The sequence below is a fragment of the Eretmochelys imbricata genome, chromosome 6 (assembly GCF_965152235.1).
Source record: "Eretmochelys imbricata isolate rEreImb1 chromosome 6, rEreImb1.hap1, whole genome shotgun sequence".
NCBI classification, from domain to species: domain Eukaryota; kingdom Metazoa; phylum Chordata; order Testudines; family Cheloniidae; genus Eretmochelys; species Eretmochelys imbricata.
In genome coordinates this window covers 104,983,548-105,005,616 of record NC_135577.1, presented here as the reverse complement: position 1 = coordinate 105,005,616, position 22,069 = coordinate 104,983,548, and the positions used below count along the sequence as shown (strand labels likewise).

The 22,069-nt window shown below is 40.9% G+C and overlaps 1 protein-coding gene across 1 annotated transcript; it reads left to right on the top strand.

Moving 5' to 3' along the window:
* Positions 1-1,239: 1,239 nt before the first annotated feature.
* LOC144266878 (alpha-1-antitrypsin-like) lies at positions 1,240-13,365 on the top strand. The gene is made up of 4 exons (XM_077820424.1): positions 1,240-1,894; positions 6,944-7,217; positions 11,465-11,612; positions 13,180-13,365. The coding sequence occupies exons 1-4, from the start codon at positions 1,240-1,242 to the stop codon at positions 13,363-13,365; spliced, it is 1,263 nt and encodes a 420-aa protein (XP_077676550.1).
* Positions 13,366-22,069: the final 8,704 nt, after the last annotated feature.

The window sequence follows — 22,069 nt, the reverse complement described above, 5'->3', positions numbered from 1 at the left end:
CTGTTCATTCAGGGTATTTTATTTTAAAAACATATCCCCTGGATCAAGTGACTACTGGGCATATTCTGGGTTTACATATATGCAGACCATACATTTATTTGGTCTGTTGATCAAAACCCGGACACCAAATATTAGCACAATTTGTGCCCAGTGATGTCATTTCAGCATTTAAAGATGCTGTTACCACAGGTACATTGACACTGACAGTTCCTACATCACTTTGGAAAACCCTCTCCTGTTGTTTTGGTTGCTATTGTCTTTTCCATTGGTTCTGTTTATTCAGGGTTCCACTATTTGTAATTTCTCAAGATTTTTCCAGTTCAGTCTCATCACCCCCACTATCAGCATCACACTTTCCTTCCTTTTTTTATGATCTCTAGGATCTCCTCAGTTCTCCATGATTTTTCCAAAATAATTGTCATTGGTTTGGTACATTCATTAACAATTCCCCTAACATTTTGGTATGCACATCACCTGGACTTGTTGCTATGTATATATATACACATTTTCTGTGTATTCCCTTACCTATTTGTGTTTTACCAATTGCTACAGTATATAGGGTTTTAATAGGTATTAACTGCCTAGAGCAATTTTTTTCTCCTATTACAGATTTTTTTAAAAACTTGTTCACCCATTGTGGAACCATAATAATTTTTCACCCATTCCTCATCCATTAATGGAGCTATTTTCTCTCTGGTGTATGTATTTCTCCTCAACACACTTGAGATTGAACACAGTTGTTCTTTGTTCCCCTTTTGCTAACATTAATACTGCTTTCTTTCTGCCTTATCATTGCCTGCAAAACTTAACTGAATTATTATTTGGCTCCCTCCCCCTTTCTCTTGCACACCAAATTTCTTTCAACCCTCAGTCCCTCACTGAAAAATGCAAACAAATGGGGAATGACTGATTTCAAATGAATTCTAGTCTATTGCACCTTAATTATGGTGTCTTTTAAGATACTTCAGTCTTCTTCCTCATTCATGGATTTTAACATGTCTTCTTTCACAATTCATTCAATAACATCCCAAAATTTGTTTCCTTGAAATATAATATTGCTAGTACTCGGAACCCTTTCTTCACTGTATTGAATTCAAGTAACCTGTGGTCACTGCTTCCATGCCTCCTCCATAGTATGTTCAGGTTCTTAAACAATTCCTTCCTGTTGGTGAGCATATGTTGAAAATTATTAAGATTTGTAGACCAAATATGTTTTCTTTCTTACAGAATCTTAGAAAAATGAAGTCAATCTTTTACCTGTGTTTTTTGATTGCCGGGATTCATGCTGATAAACCTTGCGAACAGAATTCTAGCTACAACAACAGTCCTGAAAATTACCACAGTAGAAAGAGAAACCAAGTAGATCCAGTAAATGAAAATATGCTGGGTCATAAAGTAGGGAGAAGCATCTGTCAGTTTGCATTTTCTTTTTATAAGGAGGCTTCTTTTCAGAGAAACAACAGGAATGTGATCTTCTCTCCCACGAGCATCTCCACTGCCTTTGCAATGCTGACCTTGGGTGCTAAATCAGAGACACTGCAACAGATTCTTAGCGTGCTGCACTTTAAACCAAATGAGATTCAGCAAAGGGAGATACATGAAGGTTTCCGTCAGCTCATGCAAACGCTAAACCGCCAGAATGCTAACCTCCAGCTGGATATGGGGAATGTCCTGTTTGTGAAAGACCAGCTGAAACTGCAACAGAAATTTTTAAATAATCTAAAAAACTTTTACAGTGGAGAAGCTTTCCCAGAAAACTTCAAGAATGTCAGATTAGTTCAGCAGAAGATCAATAATTACATAGAGAACAAAACACATGGGAAAATTGTCAACCTACTCAATAATCTGGATCCAGTTACTGAAATTCTTCTCGTTAGTTATATTTATCTTAAGGGTAAGACAAAATCATTGGACATCCCACCTCAGGTCATTTGGCTATCCTTGTGCCAACTCTAGGCTTCACCACTTCCTTTGCAGTACTATTTTTGGAGGAGGAATCACAACCTGCCTCACAATTGGCCTTTTTATTCACAGTGTTAATTATGAATAGAACTGGTCAACATTTTCATTGAAAATAATTTTCTGATTGAAAATTACTGGTTTTTGGACAAAATTTTGGTGATATTTTCCCCATTTTCTGATCAAAGCCAGAGCTGATAAAAAAATTAGTAAAAAATTTAAAATGTTTTTCTGATGAAAGGGTACGTAAAATATACATTCACACAGGCCCAGATTCACGAGAGCATCCCTATTCAACAAAATACTTAATCATATACATAAGGTGCACTGAAGTCAGTAAGACTCATTGCTTAAGTGCTTTCCTGAATTGGCACCCTAGACAAATGCTATGAAATTTTCTGCTAAGCAGGTTTAGAGTGCAATTTGCAAAATGCTGTAAGATACCTAAACAACTTATTGAGTGGAAAATTATTTATTCTGTCCCAGCAACAGCAAACAGTACAGAGGCAGGTATATAACAGAACTTCTGCTTCTCCTCAAAGCCCATCTCTTTGTAACTACGGTAACTGATTACACCTTTTATCACATTCTGAAACCTGACCAGGGCCCCCAGTTGTGCCAGTGTTTGCACATGTGAGTCTCTTTACTCACACAAGTTGTCCTGACTTCTAAATTTTGAAATTAATTTTTTAAAAATGAAAAATGTTAATGAAGTTTCTGGAAATGTTTTCCCTTGGTTTGTAACCAGCTATTGAGCTGGTCAAAGTTTTTCAAATGTTGACCCACTCCTTCTCCAAAAAAACATTTTCCCTTTGTTTTTCAAGTACATCTATGCATTTGTGTAAATCTTTGAAGGATTAGCTGTAGAGTGGCAAAACTAGTTGGAATCTAGTTCAATTGATTCACTTGAAAGGCTGCCATAAAAAAATGGAATAAAGTTGTTTTGTCTTGCCACAGAGGGCAGGACAAGAGGCAATGGGTTCAAAGTACCGTTTAGCAGATTTAGGTTAAATCTCAGGAAAAACTTCCTAACTGTGAGAACAGCAGGACAATGGAACAGACTGCCTCAGGAGGGTCTGGAAGCTTCTTCACTGGAGATTTTCAAAAGGAGGCTGGATAGCCATCTGTCTTGGATGGTTTAGACACAACAAATCCTGCATCTTGGCAGGGGGTTAGATTAGATGACCCCTATGGGCCCTTTTAACCCTATGAGTCTATGTTTCTTTGTCCTTCCACACCCATATCCCTCTTTCCCACTCCATCAAGGAAGGTTAGTTTCTATCTCTCTAGTTTCAAGATCTTGACTCATCTCCAAAATAGCATTTTCAACACAGGCTTTTAGTCAGTAGGTATCAGGCTTTCCTGCCAGACTTAACAATAGGCACACAAAATGTGTGGATTCTGCCCACCCCGAAACTCAAACAGCTATGAAAGTAAAAGTTACATATATGTGAAGGGTTTAGTCATAAGTTTCGTACAATATCATACATTATAATAATAAGAGGAAAATACTCACTAAAAATAATATAGGAACTAAAACCTTCTATATCACACATATGAAGGTACAGCTGTCACACATGTTCTAAAATGGATATTTATTTAAAATTAGAGATGCCCCTAGCCACAATGTTCAGTTCCATATCTGAAATGACCTCCCAGCACCCCCAATAGTTTGCGTGCGTAGATCCTGTCTTCCACTTTAAATCCCTCTCTCTTTAAAATGTTTGCTAGGAGTGGATAATTATGCCCTGAGACAAACTGCATTTTGCTTTTTGCTTTTAAAGAAATTGCGAAGAATTCCACTTAAAATCCACACTATTGCTCCTATTGCTTCCACATGGAGAATTAAAATGGGCTAAAATGTGGAATGGTTCGGAGGCTCGGTTTGGTTTGGAGAAGAATCTGAAATTTTAGAAGCTTTTATAAAGTCTGACCTAACATTTAATGGCTATCCCATCCTCTGTACCATGTGATTATTGGCCACCCCAGCAGTCCTGATGACTCCTCTCCCTTTTCCATTGTGCATTGTAGCTTACATTGAGTTGTTGTCTGAGGATGGAGGTTTGGTAGCATTCTATCTTGCATTGTACTGAGGGTTTCACTGGATGATTTGCTACTCTTCTTGTTTGCCTTGGGGCTTAGATAGTGAGCATGTTCTTCCCTCCCTCCCATTCCCCTCCAAAAAACCCATGTCATTTTACTTGCCCCCATAGTTCAGTGAGGAATTATTGTCCAACCCACTGGAAAAGGCAAACTCTGGGTTTCCTTTTGTCCCTGGAGCATTGTAAAGAATTGCAGAGGCAAGACCTCCTTGAAAAGTACCCTGCTAAGAGGAAGGGAAGCACAGGCATATCTGGGTTTGGATGGAGAAGGAGGGAAGAATTAATGAGTGTTCCCAGTATGCAATCTATCTGCCAAATTATGACATCCTTACTCAGTTTTTAACCAAAGCTGTGTATGAAACCAGTAGGAATTTTGTCCGAGTAAGCAACAAGTAATAGCTGCCTGAGCATATCAGGATTTGGGGCTGTGACTTATGAAAAAACGTTGTGACTCATTGTGGAATTTCCCTAAAACATAGCAAGGCAATACTTCTGCCGTGTTAAAGAAGCGTCCAGGGGCTCTGAGCTGACAGTACAAAAATTAGAGACTTCTTTTAACAGACAGACTTACTCTAAAATTACATACATCATGTTTGTGGCTACACTGTTTATGGAGAAACTTACAGTCACAGTGTAGCAATTTTCTCCTGTTTAAAAGAATAATGCTTTCCACTTTATATCTTGAAAGCCCCATACAAGCATTAATTAATAATAATGACACCCTTAAGTACTATATAACTATTATTACACCAGTTTTATAGCTGAGGAAACAAAGGGTTGAGATTAAATGATTTGTACCAGGCCTCAGAGTGACTCAGGGTTGGAGCAGGGATTAGAATTCCAGAGGACTTTGTTCTCAGTCCCGGGTTTAGACAATTAGACCAATTTTACCCAGCAGGGTAATCTTTCTGCCCAGGTACTTTGATTAAGAAGCAAAGTGTAACTTAGAGTTAGAGCGGGTCAGAAAATAGGGATTGGTTTCTGCAGAAATCTCAATAACTTTTCCAACTTTTCATTGAAATATCAAATACCAAAATATTTTGGTGTTCAGGGATTCAGTTTTTCCACAAAAGTTTCCCCAGAAAGCAGATATTTTAAAAAGGTTCTAGTCAAAACCCTGATTTTTCATAAAAAATAATTAGATGGAAAATTGTCAACAACTCCGACTTACAGTATCTCTGTCCTTCATGACATTTTGGCATTGTCTTGATTTGGCAAGAAAACATATCAGAATTTCCTGCAGAACAGAGATACCAATTTTTAACTAGCTCCACTTGGGACCAGCTCCAGTTTGACGAGATTAGTCACTTCAGTAATTCAGTTAAACAAGATTTATTTTGAGCTAATGTCTTTGAGGTATTTTTAAGGCTCCCATCATCATATATCTAGGCATTAACACACACTATTTTAGTATCATTAAGGGCAGTGTCTGAGGTGGGACTAGAACTCAAGGTATCTTGCCTCTAAATTCTTACAAGAAAGGGGTGTATTTTTGGCACTTATATATATATGTGTGTGTATATATATGTGCGTGTGTATATATGCAATATACTTGAAAAGAAAGCTATAGATATTAAGCATTATCTAGTGGGAACATATAGCATTACAGTGGAAGCATATCAATGCATTCTAATGCTCTGTTTTCCATAATTCAGTACTTTCTGAAAAATACATCATTTTGGAAAGTCTAAGCAAAACTGATTAATAGATCAACTGTTTTTTAGTACACAGGGTTGGGAGGACAGGGAACAATTTATATCATTGCAGTGTTTTGTTATTTTTCTAGTTGTTAGTTAACAACTCTATGGCTGCAGTGAATGAGGGTGAATAGTTGCATTTTGGCTTGGAAGTTCTTCTCACTGAGAAGAAGACACTTCTCTGAAACCACTTTGAGCGCTTCAGAAAAGATTGGTTTTGTTTTGACCAAGCTATTAGCTTTTGAAAATCTCATGTTTTCTGCTTACCCAGTAAATTTAGCAATAGGGTTTACACCAAGCAGCATGAAAGCTGGAGTAAACATCTCCTGCCACCCATTGGCTGGGTAGCAGACCAACATGTTAAACATCCCCCAAAACCTAATTTGGATGGGAAAAGCCATAAATAGATTGTGCCCTGCTCCCATCTCTAAGAAACACCCTCACTTCAATCTGGTTTAGGTGTGGGACTAGGTAGAGGAGTTTTCAGCCCAACTGATCCCTTTCTTCTACTTGGCTGAAGTCCATCCCCTTGAACAAGAGCTCGTTTATGGACTTCAGCCAAGTGGAAGAAAGGGATCAGTTGGGCTGAAAACTCCTCTACCTAGTCCCACACCTAAACCAGACTAAGGTGAAGGGAGGTTGTGAGGATGTTTCTTAGAGATGGGAGCAGGGCACAGTCTACTTATGGCTTTTCCCACCCAAATTAGGTTTTCGGGGGTTTTTAAAATGTTGGTCTGCTACCCAGCCAACGTGGTGGCAGGAGATGTTTACTTCAGCTTTCATGCTGCTTGGAGTCACTTGAAAATTGCTGCCAGACATGCAGGATCAACTCATAACTCACGTTAGTACACTGGGGAATGTATTAAGTCTCCTCCCTGAGAATAGTCTGGCAATTCCTTCTGGCATGAGGACAGGCATTGGGGTATATGATGGCTATCTAAGGTGAAAGTACCATCCTTTTACTACAGAGCAGCTTCTGGGTTTGTTTAAACCACTCCCAACCCAAACCATCCATGTGCATATTACAGTTGATTTACTCTAATTTATGCATTTAGGGACAGATCCTCAGTTGGTATGAATTGGTGTAGCTCTGAAGGCAAATGCAGCTACTGCAGTTAATGCCAACTAAGGATGGTTTCTTGTTCCCAGAACATCCAGTAACTCTCTCTTTCTTTGAATCATAAGCCACGTGGAATAAAACTTTCAATCCAAAGTACACTAGAGATGATGACTTCTTTGTGGATGGAAACACAGTTGTTAAAGTCCCTATGATGTTCCGATTGGGCATATACAAACACACCTATGATGACCAGCTGTCTAGCACTGTGGTGCAAATGGATTATAAAGAAGAAAGCACTAAAGCATATTTTATTCTGCCTGATGAAGGACAAATGAGGAAGTTGGAGAATGGCTTGTCATGTGAAAGTCTGTCTAAATGGAGAAAATTACTTTCAGAAAGGTAAAATCTTTCAGCTCTCTACTCTGGTGGCAGGCAGTCCCTTTAGATCAAGGGCGTCGGACAAATTCTTGGAGAAGGATGACTGTATTTTTAACTATGATCCCTGGGCTATGGTATAGAATTAGGACTAATGTGCTACCCTCAGTGATGTTAATGCACAAAGATGAAGGCTAGAATATGGCCTTTATGTAGTTAAATTTTTTAGTTATTTACAAGGGCTTGTCTACACATATAGCACTGCACTGATGCAGCTGCACCACTGCAGTGTAGTGTAACTTTCCCCGTCAGTGTAGGTACTCCACCTCCCTGAGAGGTGGTAGCTATGTTGATGGGAGAAGCCCTCCTGTCGGCATAGCACTGTCTACACCAGGAGTTAGATCGGTATAACTGTGTCGCTCAGGGGTGTGGATTTTCCACACCCCTGAGCAATGTAGTTATACTGACGTAAGTCTGTAATGTAGACCAAGCCCAAGATATGTTATTTGTTCAAAATCCTATTGTCACATTCTGTATCACTCAGTGTGGAAAATCTGCTTCCCTTTAGGACCACTGCCATTTCTGCATTTTGATTCTTTTGCTTCCCTATATGCCTTTCTCTGTAGTCTGTTGTTCTCCCTTTATCTCATCTTTCCCCTTTCTGCGTTTCCCTCCCTGTGGCAGCTTTCATTTCCAGCCCCCCTGGATTCTCTGTCCTATGCTTTCCCCCATCTCACCTGATAAGATGATTATCAATGAAAAAGTTAATGCTAATATTTTAAGTCTCATCATTTGTCTTCAGAATTATCACCCCAGTGAGACTAAAGGAGTGTGTGTGGAGGGCAGAGGGGGGAAAGAGTTCATGCATCTCAAAGCCATTGTTTCAGGCTGCCGGCAGACCCAAGAAGATGGCATTTCATTTATTACATTCATGTCACATTATCTTTGCAACCATGAGAGCTAGAATTTTAACTCACTTTTAAAGGGGCAAATTTAGGTTCACTGAAATTTAGGTCCAGTGCTGAAAACGTGCTTGGCTTCTTGCATGTCTACAGTGGGACTGCTAATGTGCATAAAATTAAGCATGTGCCTGTTGGCGGACTCAGGGCCTTTCATTCTGGAGAGTAAGAATGTGCCACATAAATGCACCAAGCAGGCTGAATGCTTGACAACACTGCCTTAGATTACCAAACCCCAGCTTTAAGACAAAAAACTGAATTAAATTAAATACACAGTTTACAGTTCTTTACGTTGACTAGCTGGCAGAGCTTTTTGAAATGTGGCAACACTTTTTCACAAAAACTTTCATTGAAAAATGTGAACTTGTTTTTCATTGAAACTTCAAAAATGTAAAAATTTAATCTAGCTCTACCAGCAGGAGGATCCTCGTGATCAGTGGTGCTGGAACAATTTTTATAGTCGGGATGATAAGGGCAGAAACCATATATTTGTGTTGTTATTTTACTACTTCAAGCCAGGGGGTGCGGCAGCACCCCCCACTCCGCTCATTTCAGCCCCAATGCTCATGATTGTTCCTAAAATCAGTACTGGGCAATGAAACAGCTTAACCAAAATATCAGTGTTGTTATCCCTGTCAAATAAACATGAATTGTGCAAAGAGGATCTGCCTTAGTATCAGCAGACAAGGAACTAAGCAAAATGTCTTACTTTTTCCAAAACTGAAATAATCTACCTATCAAGCAGCAGTGGGGTTCTATGGTTTGTAGTATAGAAAGACCTCATTATTAGAGACCCCAATGAGCTGGCGTTGTATGGAAATGCTCACTCACTGAAATTCACTGCTGTTTGGCAATCATGCAAACCAATGACCAGTAAATACCTCCTCTCTCCCCACATAGTCTTCAGAGCAGTTGGTTGGTCCATTTTGCATCTTTGGGAGGGTGTAGTAAATCCATTCACTCCCTAAATCAAACCCACTTAAGGGCCTTCAGGGGAGCAGGCTACCTACCTGTTTTTCTGTTCAGCAGTAATACAGTTGGAACTCCTTGGGTCCTGTTCTCTTTTTGTCACCTTCATGTCAATCTGCAGCCTGATGCCCCACACCCCACTTCAGCAGTGAAGAGAGTTTCCAAGGGGAGGTCATTTGACTTTCACAAAGCCAGCTGAGTTATGCCTGGTTTCAGTGAAAAACTTTTGCACTGTCCAGTTCAATGTATCTGGTCTGAATAAATATATGGAGATGACGTAGAATTGCATGCAGCTGGGAGCAGTGTACTTCAGGCCATTTCAGTAGGTTACATTCAGGGAAGAAGGGGTGGCCCTATGGTTAAATCTCAGGACTAGAGATTCAGGAGCTCAGGATTCTATTCCTAGGTCAGTCACCAAATTCCTGTGTGATCTTGGTCAAGTCACTTGACCTCTTTGTGTCTCAGTTTCCCCATCCACAAAATGAATTGATACCACTCACAGGCGTATTGTGAGAAGTGTTCATTACTGTTGAGATTAGAGTGACCGGACATCCTGATATTAGGGGCTTTGTATTATATTGGCCACTATTACCTCCCTGCCCCCATCCCAATTTTTCACACTTGCTATCTGGTCACCCTAGTTGAGATTGTTGGATGGAAGGTGTAGAAGCATGGAGTGTTACCTTTATATATAGCAAGGGCCCTGTTTAACATGTGGGTAATTTGTTGTGTGTCCCAGTGTCTACTCCTCTCTTCCTGAGACTGTGTGTGTGTGCTGCATTCTTCTTTCCCCTCACATTAGCAGTAGATGGGGAATGGCTTATTCTTTATAATGGGAGGATAGAAATGGCCCAATGACAGTTGCGTCATTAATAGGGCAGCAGTCAGCACCTTCTGCGAAAAAAACAGGCAAAGGGAAGAGATCAGCAATCAGGAAAGAGTCTATTGCACCTCCACTAGCATTATTAGCCAGGAACAATCCTAGCATCTAATCTAAGACATGTTCTCACATGCTATCAAATGGCTACTGTGTCTCACTGTAGATGCTAGAACTAACTCCAGAAAAACTAGAGACAGTGGGACAGTGAAAAAAAATGCACCAGAAATGCAGAGCATTGACTAGTTTTACAGAAAGCACTGAAGTATTCATTTTCCTTTAAACTGACTAAATCTTACATAGAGCCAACAATATGATTCATGAACTAGACAGATATGCTTTGTTGTTAGCTTTTATCCTAAACAAATTAGGCACCCCACACTTTTCTGCTCTCTTTGGAATCTGTTTTGTTTGTTTTCCCCCCAAAGGTGTAATTTAATTGTTAAGATAAGGCCAACATTTTCAAAAAGGACTCATTAATTTGGGTGCCTCGCTTTTTGGGTGTCCAGCTTGAGACACCTTAAAAGGGATTGATTTTCAGAGGGTGAATGCTCAGCACTTTCTGAAAACCAGGCAAAAAATCACTAGTCACTTTTGAAAATCTTGGCTAAAGAGCCTTAAAGAGGAAAATTTCCCGAAAAATGGGAACACAGTACAACCTTAGGTATCTTAAGGGACACCGGCAACCTAATAGAAGCTTGGAAGATGGTCCAGCAGGCTCTGAAGTTTATTCTGTTTTTAAAGCCTGCTGGTCAGTTCTCCTGATTATGGACATTGAGATGAGTTGTCCTGAGGGTTGACCCATAGTCCTTTGAAGTCAATGAGAATCTTCCCATTGACTTCAGTGGGTGTCACTGAATCAGGTTATTGGTGGGGCAGATAAGGAATCTCCTGGAAGATGGGGAGGGAAAACAAGCAGGGTGAAGGGATAGTCCAGATGCTCTGTACTTGTTGAATTCAGGAGCACAACCTCAGTCTCGTTGTACTTAGCAATATTACTTAGAGCTTTCCTGAAACTGTCTCTCTCTCTGCATTAGTTCCTTATAGGTCTCATTACCATAGTATCTGAGCACCTTACAGACCTCAATGTATTTATCCTCACAAGACCCCTGTGACGTAGAGCAGTGCTATTATACCTGATTAACAGCGGGGGAGCTAAGGCACAAGATTCAAGTGACAGGGGATAGAATCCAGGTCTACTACGTTCCAGGGTAGCACCTTAACTATGAGCCATCCTTCCTCCCAGTCCAGGCTTCCAATATCACTTATCAGAAACCTCCCGTTCCTCACCAGAAGAAATTTGTCATGGGTCTTCAGTCAAATCTTCTCTATGGGCTAGTGGAAACAATGCAAACAAATTTCTCAATAATCACCACAGCATGTTATGTTGTCAGGAATGAGCCTGCCCTGCACTGTGATGTCTGGTTGAAATGTTTTACCATTTTTTCGCATTTCTCTTTGGACAGCTCAGTCAATTTATATCTTCCAAGATTCTCTGTTGATGGCAAATTTGATTTAAAACAAATTCTGTATAGAATGGGCATCAGAAATCTATTTGCTAATGAAGCTGACCTGTCTGGAATTACTGGGCTGCCCCGGCACAGGATCTCGGAGGTAAGTTAGGTTTCATTCTGTTTAAAGGATCCACGGTACCGGATATTTAAAAACATTTCTTTACAAGTGGCTCCTAGGGGAAACCCACATGAAAGGGCTTTGCTCTATATGAAAAGCAGGGACTAAGGGATGGAATATTCAGCCCAAATGACCTGGGTTGCGTGTGCTGTTGTATCCCAGCAAGTTGCAGCATGTACAACATTTTGGCCCAGCAGAGTTTTACAGCGCATGGGGCCACTTTACTGACCACAAACCTCTCTCTCCCCTCCCCCACTTCCCAGAGAAGACCCCACAGCCATCTTCCCCTTGGTATGAAAGGGGGTGCAAAGGGCTGGTTTTCAGAGCTTCCATTGCTGCTGCTGCCTGTGCATAGCTGCCTTTGCCCCTCCTGTTATTAAAGACAGTGGGTTCAATTCTGTAAGGTGCTATGAACAGCTGGACAAAAAACAGGTTATTTGGTTTACTGGCAATTCTGAAAAATCAGGGGGAAAACATCGTTTCAGGTCAAACTGACAGCATCATTTTTGACAAAGCAAGGAGTCAGAAATAATTGTTCTGGTTTGACTGAAACATTTCCCTCAACCAGATATGAAACCTTTTGTTTCCCTTTACAGCATTTTAATAAAAAAACAAAAAATTAAAGGGAATTTTGAAACAAAAAAGCCATTTTGAATTGAAAAAATCAAAACATTTTGATTTTTGTTTGTTTATAAAATCTTTTTAAACGCACACAATTTGGCAAAATTGACATGCCTTTGCAAATTATTTCAGTGTCTCCAAATCTGCATTTTTCACTGAAAAAAGTTTTGGTTCAAAAATGTCTCCCAGTTTGAGAAGCACCCTTAGCTCCTGTTGGCTTCAGTGCCCACCCCTTGCAAACCATTACCTGCAGGGTACATTCCATTAGTTAACTCCTGTTAAAAAACGATACAGAAACCCTCAACCCCCCTACAAATGAACAGATGTAATCTGATGAATCCAGGTCTGTAAATGTCTCTCAGTGCAGTAAGGACAAGCTTGTGCCCTTTTCTGCCCCAAACCCATTCTATCTATCCAACTTCGGATGCTCTTAACATACAAGACATATGCAAGGAAAGCAATCTGTACCCCTCAGATCTATTTTATGTCCACTCTTGATTGTCCTCCCCTATGAACTATTACTCCACTATATAAATTTGCCAAAGACAACTGGGTGTAATTCTGCTCTCACATTAGTTTTACACTAGTGTAACCCCACTGACTTCAGTGAAGTTGCTCCTGATTTACATTGGTGAAAGCGAGAGGAGAATCGGGGCCAGTGCTTGCGATAGAAGTATGAAATAGTGACTCTGAGAATGTCTTCTTTTAAGGATGAGGTGATTTTGATTCGTGCAGATCACAGATTTTTCTCCCTGAGTTTGCAGTTGCCCTTTTGGTTTGTGGTGTTCACTCACACCTGTTGCTCTGTTGCTCATTCTTTAGCAGTTATTTCTCTCAGCGCTTTTGGTTTAAAAACAATCAAGCTCATATTCAGAAACCTGCTTATGGTCCACACCTGGAATGGTAATGTTTGTTGATCTCCTTGTAGGCTATCCATCAGGCCACGGTGAATGTGGATGAGAACGGCACTGAAGCTTCGGCAGCCTCTGCTATGGAAATAGTGCCAATGGCTGTGCCTGCTACCATTAGGTTCAACAGGCCCTTCATGATAATAATATCTAGCAATAATCACATACTCTTTATGGGCAAAATCATGAACCCTATGAAACAATAGTTACTAAAGTGCTGTATGCGTTAACTATGAGTAATTTACCACCACTATTAAATAAAGAAACGTATTGACCTAACCAGCGTAGAGATGGCTTTAGAGGCCACCTTTTCCCTTGTAATGTTGTATATTCTGCTTCACAACTGAGACCTTTAATCGATTTTAAATCACCATCACTGCAGATTGTTTTTAAATCCAAACTCAAACCAAAGAAAAGAAAAGGAATTTGAGTTCAGGCAGAACCATCAGCAGAGGTGAAAAGAGAAAATCCTTTGTAACGCTGAAAACAGCAAAACATTTTCTGGAAAGTGAGGATCAGAAAAGATGTTGAGATTACTAACCTATGCCTGCTGCACCCCTCCTGTCCACATCCTCACCGTGTAAATTACATTTGTTTTGCATGCTCACTGATTGCCAAATCAGTCCAAGTTACACTCCTTTACCACTTACATCTATTATCTCACCAACCTGAGGCTCAGTCTAGCAGATACCTATTAACAAATGTAGTGTTTACTACCCTGAGTGGCCCCATTGCTGTTAATGAGTCTGATAAATCATTGCCCTGTGGCCCCTTTGTGCCACCCACGTGGGTGAAAAGGGATCACAGGGAAGGTGAAAGGTCTCCCTGGTGAAGAGCATTGACACCTCTGTATTGACCATTCTAGGGCAGGACAGAGGCATAGCAGAATTGGGCCAGAGGAAGGAAGTGGAAGATCAGGAGTGGGAGGAGGCATGATCGGAGCAGAACTGTGCCCCAGCAATTCTGCATCCTTGAAGTGGCCCCTGGGTGACACTGAATCAAAATTCAGTTTAGGTCAGCCCTGTGCCGGGGCCCGAGTCAAGTTCTGGAAGTTCCCAAATAGGGGAAATGGCTTGTGTTTCCCCAATGTCCCTGTGTCAGTGTTTTTGACAGTATAGGATGAATCTAACCCAGTGGAACCACTCATGATAGTAAACATCACTCCAATAGTAAATGTTTGCTGGATCCATCACTTACAGCCTATCTGTAACTTACACCGCATTTTACATAACCACATGTTTTGGCTGTAGTGTCTTGAGGTTGGCCCTGTCTGTTCCCAGATTGTACCTTCACAGGCTATCTGCACTCAGCTCAACACCTGCTTTATATTTTAAAATAGTCACATATAGTTGTATAGGTTTTCTCTTTAGTGTTAGGATACAAAGGGTTCCAAGATCACTTATACTACAGATGCTTATTTATATATTTTTCTTACCTAAATTTTACCTTCATACCATTTTACTCTTGTTTCAGAAGATCTATCAATATTTTTTCTTCTATATTCATGCTGATGGTATATTTTCTGACCTCTAGTGGCAGAAGAGGTAAATTACTGAGTTATTCTGTTAATGGGTATTCTATGTTATGATTTCCAGTCTTTATGTTTGACCTTGAAATATACAAACAAGTTATTATGTTAGAGAAATGAAAATTAATAAACATGAAATTTAAAAGTTTTTAATAGTACTGTGTGATTTCTATAGAACAGGAATTAAGCAATTAGAACATATGATGCAAATAATCTAGCTAATCACAGCATCAACCAGCGTCGTATCTATTTCCTAATTAAGATCTCCATAGGGATGTCTCTAGTGGACTTCACAGAGGCCTCTGCTCTTTGCCATGTATGCATATATTGTTACCCTTTTTGGCCCGAGTGGTTAGCCAATATTTAGGGTCTTGCAGGTTGCTTTAGGAGAAGTTATTGATGATAGGTATTTCTTTGATGCAATCCTTGTTATTTATAAAGAATGTACATAAAGTTCTGTTTCTCCAAACATAGTAGGAAGCAAACAACAGGAGGCAGTTTCTTTGCTCACAGTTCTAAGCCTCTGTTCAGCTAGCACTCTGCCCAAAAAGTTCTCTCTTGGCTCTCTCTCAGGACCACGTTACCAATGCTTTTCTTGATGTCTCATTGTTTTTTCTGCTGCCTTATCTGTCAGCTTTCTACTTCTTTCACATTACACAAAGACATGTACAGCCCCTGCGTTTGCAATTAGTCCCTAGTTCGGTTATGGTGGGAACGCTGGCAGAGTGCCCTAAAGATGGTCAGATTCAGAGTCTGTCTGATCTCCTTTGGAAGCTGTTCCACTGCTGAACTTCCTTTTTTGTATCTGAACCCTCTCAGGAATTCTCGGGAAATTAGATAAGAGCAAAGATGAGTTTTATTCCCTGGCTCCTTCACATAGCTCACATTCTTATTTCTCTTCCTTTTCCCCTCCTCTTTCCTTTCTCCACCTTCACTTCCCATGGTGCATCCTGGGAATTTTAGTTCCTGGACCCAGGGTTACAGGAACCACTTAGGAGCAAACTTAAAATTTTTGCAATCGGGTGTAGCTATCTGCACCTATCTAGATACAACACCCTTGACTGAAAATGCTCCTCTTGCATGCTTCTTCGTGGGTTTTGTAAAACTGTGTTGTACCAGAGAGATTGCCACAGTCCTGGCAGGTCATGGATGGAGTTGCTGATGTAGCTGTATCCTGACCCTTTGGTGGTTCTGAAGATGAACAACAAGGCATTGAACTGACCAAGGAAGCAGAGCTGCCATCAGCGCTGCCAGATACAATGCGTTACAGTAATCCAGACTGGGGCTGGATCTGAATCATTGTGGCCAGATCCTCATCTGAGAGAAAACAGAAAAGGTTTCTAGGAAAATGGAGGTGGGAGATGTTTTTCATCACAGATGCTACCTAATCATCTAGGCTTAGTGAGGATAAAAAAGGAACCAGAGGCAACTTCACACAAAATTTGATGAACATGGAGCAGACATGTTCAAAGTAAGGGAAGGAAATGTCCCAGCTTTCTCTTTGCGTGTTTTCCCCTCTCATCAACACCTCTTCAGTCTTGCCAGACCAGCATTTAGGCTAGTTCTTCATCCAGATGCTGATCTCCTTGAGGTTTGTGACATCTGTGTAGTGATATAGGCTGAGTCTATGGAACCTGACATATGCAACATCAGCTTATTGTCCTATGGAATTAAGGATACCATGGTGGTAATAATACTCCCATGGGTCTATCCCCTCTCAGGGATCTCATGTAGTTATTGAAGAGAAGGAGAAGGGATAAGATAGGTCCCCATGGGTCTCTATACATGAGGGTTTTTGGAGAAGAAGACGGTTGTCCATCATCAGTCTCTGGGTCCTGCTGGAGAGGAATAATTGGAGTCACTCTACTTCTGTGCTGACTACTCTAGCTACTCCTGTAAATGGGCCATCTGTGACAAACAGTGGTCAGCTGTGCCAAAGACCTGTGTTGTAAGGTCAAGTTGTGTGAGCACTGAGATAAAGCCTCTGTGTATGGCAATGAGAAGATCATATTTTAATGCTAGATAAGGTCCAGTCCTGTATTTCTTGTGCACCCTAAACTCCCAGTGACCTCAATAAGGTTCCTGTAACCCTGTGTTCAGGCACCAGAGGATGCACCATTGACCTCCTGGGGAGTTTGGATGTGCAGGACTAGGCCTAATTTTATATGACATTCTATTCCAAGTATTGTTTTGGAGCAATTGAGTGAAGTTCACATACATCCCTGTTTGGAACCAGCCAATCATCCCTAGAGGATTAGAGCAAACATGCTTTAAAAATGTAAACACATGAATTAAAATGAGATCATTTATTTTTGATAAATAATTCCAGACTCAGCTCAATTGAGGCATGAATTAACAGTAACTCGGAGGGCCACTGGAAACTATCCCTGCAGTGCATACGACCAAATTCATTGGTGCAGTACAGGTGTAAATGAGAGCAGAATATGGTCCATTAGATCTACATGCCTTGACAAAGATAATTCTCTGAATCACAACTCAGTGTCTTGAATGGAAGTAATTAAAAGGGAACACTTGGTTAACTGTTCTTCTAATTAAAGGCATTTTTAGTATTATAGTAAGGAGTAACATATGTTTTTAATAATTTTTGGAGGTCTCATCATTTTTATTACTTACATGATTAGAGATGGTAATTCTTAGGTTACAGAAATAATTTTTAGTATGTTTGTAAGTAGTATAATTTTTGTAATATCAGACTATTATTCAATGGAATAGCGTATATCAAATGTAAACCAATCTATTTTTCAATAATATTTTTTGTTTTTTCCTAAGGGAAGTTATTCAAATAAAGCTCACTGTCAGGAAGTTTTCCCTAATATTCATCCCAAATTTTTCCTGTTTTTAATTTCATGTTATTACTCATCGTTAAAACCCATTGTAGCAATCCTAAATAATTCTTCTCCCTCTTTGTTTTCATCTCTCAAATATTTATGAAATGTATGTCTTCTCCCTATATTAAAAAAATAATCCCAAACAACTCTAAACAGTGCATGTAATGGATAAGTGTAACTACTGCCATCTTGGTTATCATTCAGGACCTCCACTTGAAGCATAAATCTTGAACTAAGTGCCTGACCCAAAGCCCTTTGTTAATGATTGTCTTCTCATTGGCTTCAATAGGCTTTGGATCAGGCCCAAAGTCCCCTAGTCGACAGCTGTAGCACGGTTGCCAACCCTCAAGGATTGCAACATTAAGCAGAATTATATGCTTTGAGGATTATAGTGGTCAAAATAATGAAAATTCTGTTCCCAGAGAAAATCTAAGATTTTGAAATTTCATTTAATTCCAAATCAGGATGAACAGTCAAAATCTCAGAATTTTTCATTTTGTTTTATTTGTATCGAAACGTTGAGGCAAAATGCTGAAATATATTGTTTTGACATATATTAAACAAAATCTAAACAATAATGTTGAAATGGAATATTTTGAAATATTTTGAAAATTTCCTCTTGAAAATGTTAACTTTTAGATTTTGTCACATCAACCTTTTCCAACAGAAAATTGCTCCACTGGAAAATGTGACCAGCTCTTCTAAGGAGGAAGCTAGCGCCAGCTGGGAGCTGCAGGGTCCCCAGCTGCCACGGGTAGCAGGTAGACTCCCCGCAGCTCCTGGCCACCGCAAGCAGTGGGGAGGACCACAAAGAGATCCCGGCCACTGAGGGCATCAGGGGAGACCCACACCACTCCCTGCCACCATGGGTGGCGGGGGGACCCCTGCAGCTCCCTGCTGCCCCAGGTGGCAGGGGGGACCTTGCAGCTCCTGGCCGCTGCGGGCGGCAAGGGGGATCCCCACAGCTCTGAGCCACCAGCAGAAGGGGACCCTGGAACTCTGAGCTCCCAGCTGTGGTGGGGGCCCCTGGAGCTCCCAGCTCCCCCGCAGCTGCCCATGCTACCCATTTCGTCATGGATATTTTTAGTAAAACTCAGGGACAGGTCACAGGCTTCCATGAATTTTTCATTATTGCCCATGACCTGTCTGACTTTTACTAAAAAAATCCCTGACAAAATCTTAGCCTTACTTATTAGTCAGTTAGCCAACAAATATGTATTTAACAATTGTAATATTTCTTTGTAAGTCCCTTCAACCCCCTACTTACTTTTCTTATCTGAACTTTCTCCAATTTATGAATATATTTCTAGTAGCAAACTATATGCAGCGTTCCAGGAACAGTAGCATCAAAGCCATGCAGAAAAGGTTCATTACCTTCCTATTTCATGATGTGAGGATGCCTGCAAATATGAAGCCAAAAATTCCACCAGCCATTGCGTATCCATGTCTAATTTGCTGTCTACCAGCCCCCTTACATTTGTCTCCATTAATTTCCAGAATTCTTTTTAATTGAATATCTGATTTGGCTCTTCATTTTCCAGGTGTATTAACCTGCATTTCCTCCCATTCCAAGCTGAATTTCATTTTGTTCTCTTCTGCTCACATTTCTAATCTTAATTCCTGTGATGGAGTGAACTCACCCCACATTGGACAGGGAAGGGTTAATTCCTCAGTGTGGCTGGAGGAAGCCATGTCCCTATCGGGCATGCTCGAGGTGTAGCACTTGTATAAGAATGAGCAGTTCAGCTCAGTCAGGGCTGACCACCAGAGAGGAAGGATGCTCCTTGCCTGCCCCAGCCAGGGAGCAGCTGGAACCACTGACCATGGAAGCCGGAACTTCAGAAAACCAAATGGACGCCCAAGTGCCTGTGGACTTCTGAGACAGACCAGAGTCACTGGGGGACCTCACGTGCCGAAAAGCCCAGAGACCCCAAAGACACTTCAGCTACAGTTCCAAGAGACATGGTAGGAAGTGGCCCGGGATATGTGGGGGGACTAGCTATAGTCCAGTGGGAAGTTGGCGTGACTCAGTGTGGAATACCGTGCCACTGTTAGGGCCCTGGGCTGGGACCAGGTGGAGCAGGGTGGGTCCAGGTCCCCTTATTCCGGTCTCCAGCCCCACCCCAGGTGGTGGCCAATTGATTCTCACCAGTTTGCCTTACCACCCTGCAGCTCACGGTAAACTCTATTGACTCCGGCCGTTAGGCCTTTCCGCCCTGTGGCTCAGGGCAACTCCATTGACTCTGGTCACTAGGCCTCACTGTCCTGCGAATCAGAGTAAACTCTGTAAAAAGGGCCTTGCTGCCCTGCAAACTAGGGCAGCCATATTGAGTCCGGCCCCAAGGCCTTACTGCCCTGAGAGTCAGGGTAACTATATTGACTTTAATCCTTAGACCTCACTGCTGTGAGGTAAAGGACAGTTGAGGGATGGGATGAATTCATTCCGCACTAGACAGGAACTCCCACCCCATCACAGTCCCCTTTTTTATTACTTTTTTTTCCTTAGTAGCATTTGAAATTTCTTTCAATTTACTATGAATGTCATGCATGTCCTCTTTTCCTGCTTTTCTAAATTGTTACTGAAGATATTAAATATCTGAGATTCTTACAGCCTGAATGTTTCTAATGTACCTGTGTTCAGAACCAATAAAGAAAACAGCAGACACAGTTTTAAAGAGAAAGGATTTGATATATGCTAGCAAAATATAGAAACACTAGCAGCAACAATGGAGGCCATCCATGGTCTAGACTGGTGCTTCCCTTCTGGTTATATTTTGGCTTCCTAGCGAGTACTAGTCTCAAACAGGCTTCTTGAGATCTTTCCCGTAGCTTACTTTCTTGGGCTATCTTTCCTCAGACCTTTCTAGATTTCCCCATCCAAAATGAAAGGCCTCTCTTCTTCCAGACACACCTGAGGCAGGAGCCCACAGCAGCAACTTGTCTACTGCCTTTGTCCCCAGAGGAAAACAGATACAGAGAACCAACATAGGAAAGGGTGGAGGTGAAAGAACAGGCCAGCCCCATATATATTTTGAAATTGCAAACAAGATCTTTTGCTGATAGATATCAATACATTCAGGGTAGATCCTCCACAGGGGTAAATCAGCATAATTCTATTGGCTGCAGTGGCGTTACGCAATAGTAGTAGTTATGTGCCATACCACATTTTAAATCTAAATTTTGTTTTATTCTTATTCATAAATAACTGGTTTTCTGGAGAACTACCAGGCAAAACATGTCTGCCACAGAAATCTTTCAGTGTGTACATTCTATGGCCCCGCTAAAGAATCCACAGAGGCAGTATTTATAAACTAGAAATATACTCCAGCTGAAGTTACTTGGTTTGCAATGAGATTCCATCAATCACTATTTTAATTTCTGCATGAATTTCATGTGTTAGTTAAGGCATCAGTGCTCATGGTATAAAACAACTTAGTGAAAATGGCTAAATCCTTTCATAGAACAAGAAGTTGGGAATGGGAACTGTGGGACTCAGACATAGGCCCCAGTCCTATTCCAGTTTTACCTTTGTAAATCTGGATTCAGAGTAGCAGCCGTGTTAGTCTGTATTCGCAAAAAGAAAAGGAGTACTTGTGGCACCTTAGAGACTAACCAATTTATTTGAGCATAAGCTTTCGAGAGCTACAGCTCACTTCATCGGATGCATTCAGTGGAAAATGAAGTGAGCTGTAGCTCACGAAAGCTTATTCTCAGATAAATTTGTTAGTCTCTAAGGTGCCACAAGTACTCCTGTTCTTTTTGTAAATCTGGAGTAATTCTCTGAAGTCAGTGGAGTTACACTGATGTAAATCTAGAGTAATGTAGTGCACAATTGGATCCCCTGTAATTTTCAGTAGTCCGATATCTGTAGAGTATGCCAGTGATTTGTACTGCCTTCTGTCAAAGATGGGTCAGTGGGAAATAGTTATTGTGAAAAGGACCCTAGTTCTTATACTATATAAAGTAGTGTGATGCTCAGAAGCATTGTGTTAGCCTATTTTGCAGGTCTCAGAAGAGCAGATGATTTCATATATGCTGCAATACTTGGGTGTTGAGTTTGAAGTTAGAGTGAATAGGAGTGTTGACGCAAATTAGTAGACCAACTGTGTTTAAGAGATTAATTCAGTTATCATCATTAGCAGGAGCGCTGGAATGTTCACAAGGGTAGGAGGCTAGCTCAGACTGGTTTTCATGAACCCCACCTGCCTAAGATCTACTAAAGGCATAAACTTAAAAGCATTCCATCATCCGAAAACATCTTACTGGTTGATCAATGAACCTGAGGGCAGGACACCTAGAATCTTTAGTGACCTGATTAACTCTTTCATTGGCATCATACCCACTAGGACATATCCTCCCTGCCATGGATCTGCTCCGTGGAGGAGTAGGGGAAGTTGCATAGTGATGTATTGCAGGGGTGGATAGGTACATCAATTCGCAGACAATAAGAACCAGTCCAGACTTTGCCTGTTTTCTGGGCTTAGCTTTTGATAATGAATCTTGCCTTCCCTCCCCCTGAGCCTCCAGTAGATC

Bases quoted from the DNA above. Each gene is read 5' to 3' on its own strand.
- LOC144266878 (XM_077820424.1), top strand. From the start codon at position 1,240: ATGAAGTCAATCTTTTACCTGTGTTTTTTGATTGCCGGGATTCATGCT. The intron at 7,218-11,464 runs GTAAAATCTTTC...CTCTTTGGACAG, and splicing joins AGAAAATTACTTTCAGAAAG to CTCAGTCAATTTATATCTTC. The intron at 11,613-13,179 runs GTAAGTTAGGTT...ATCTCCTTGTAG, and splicing joins CCCGGCACAGGATCTCGGAG to GCTATCCATCAGGCCACGGT.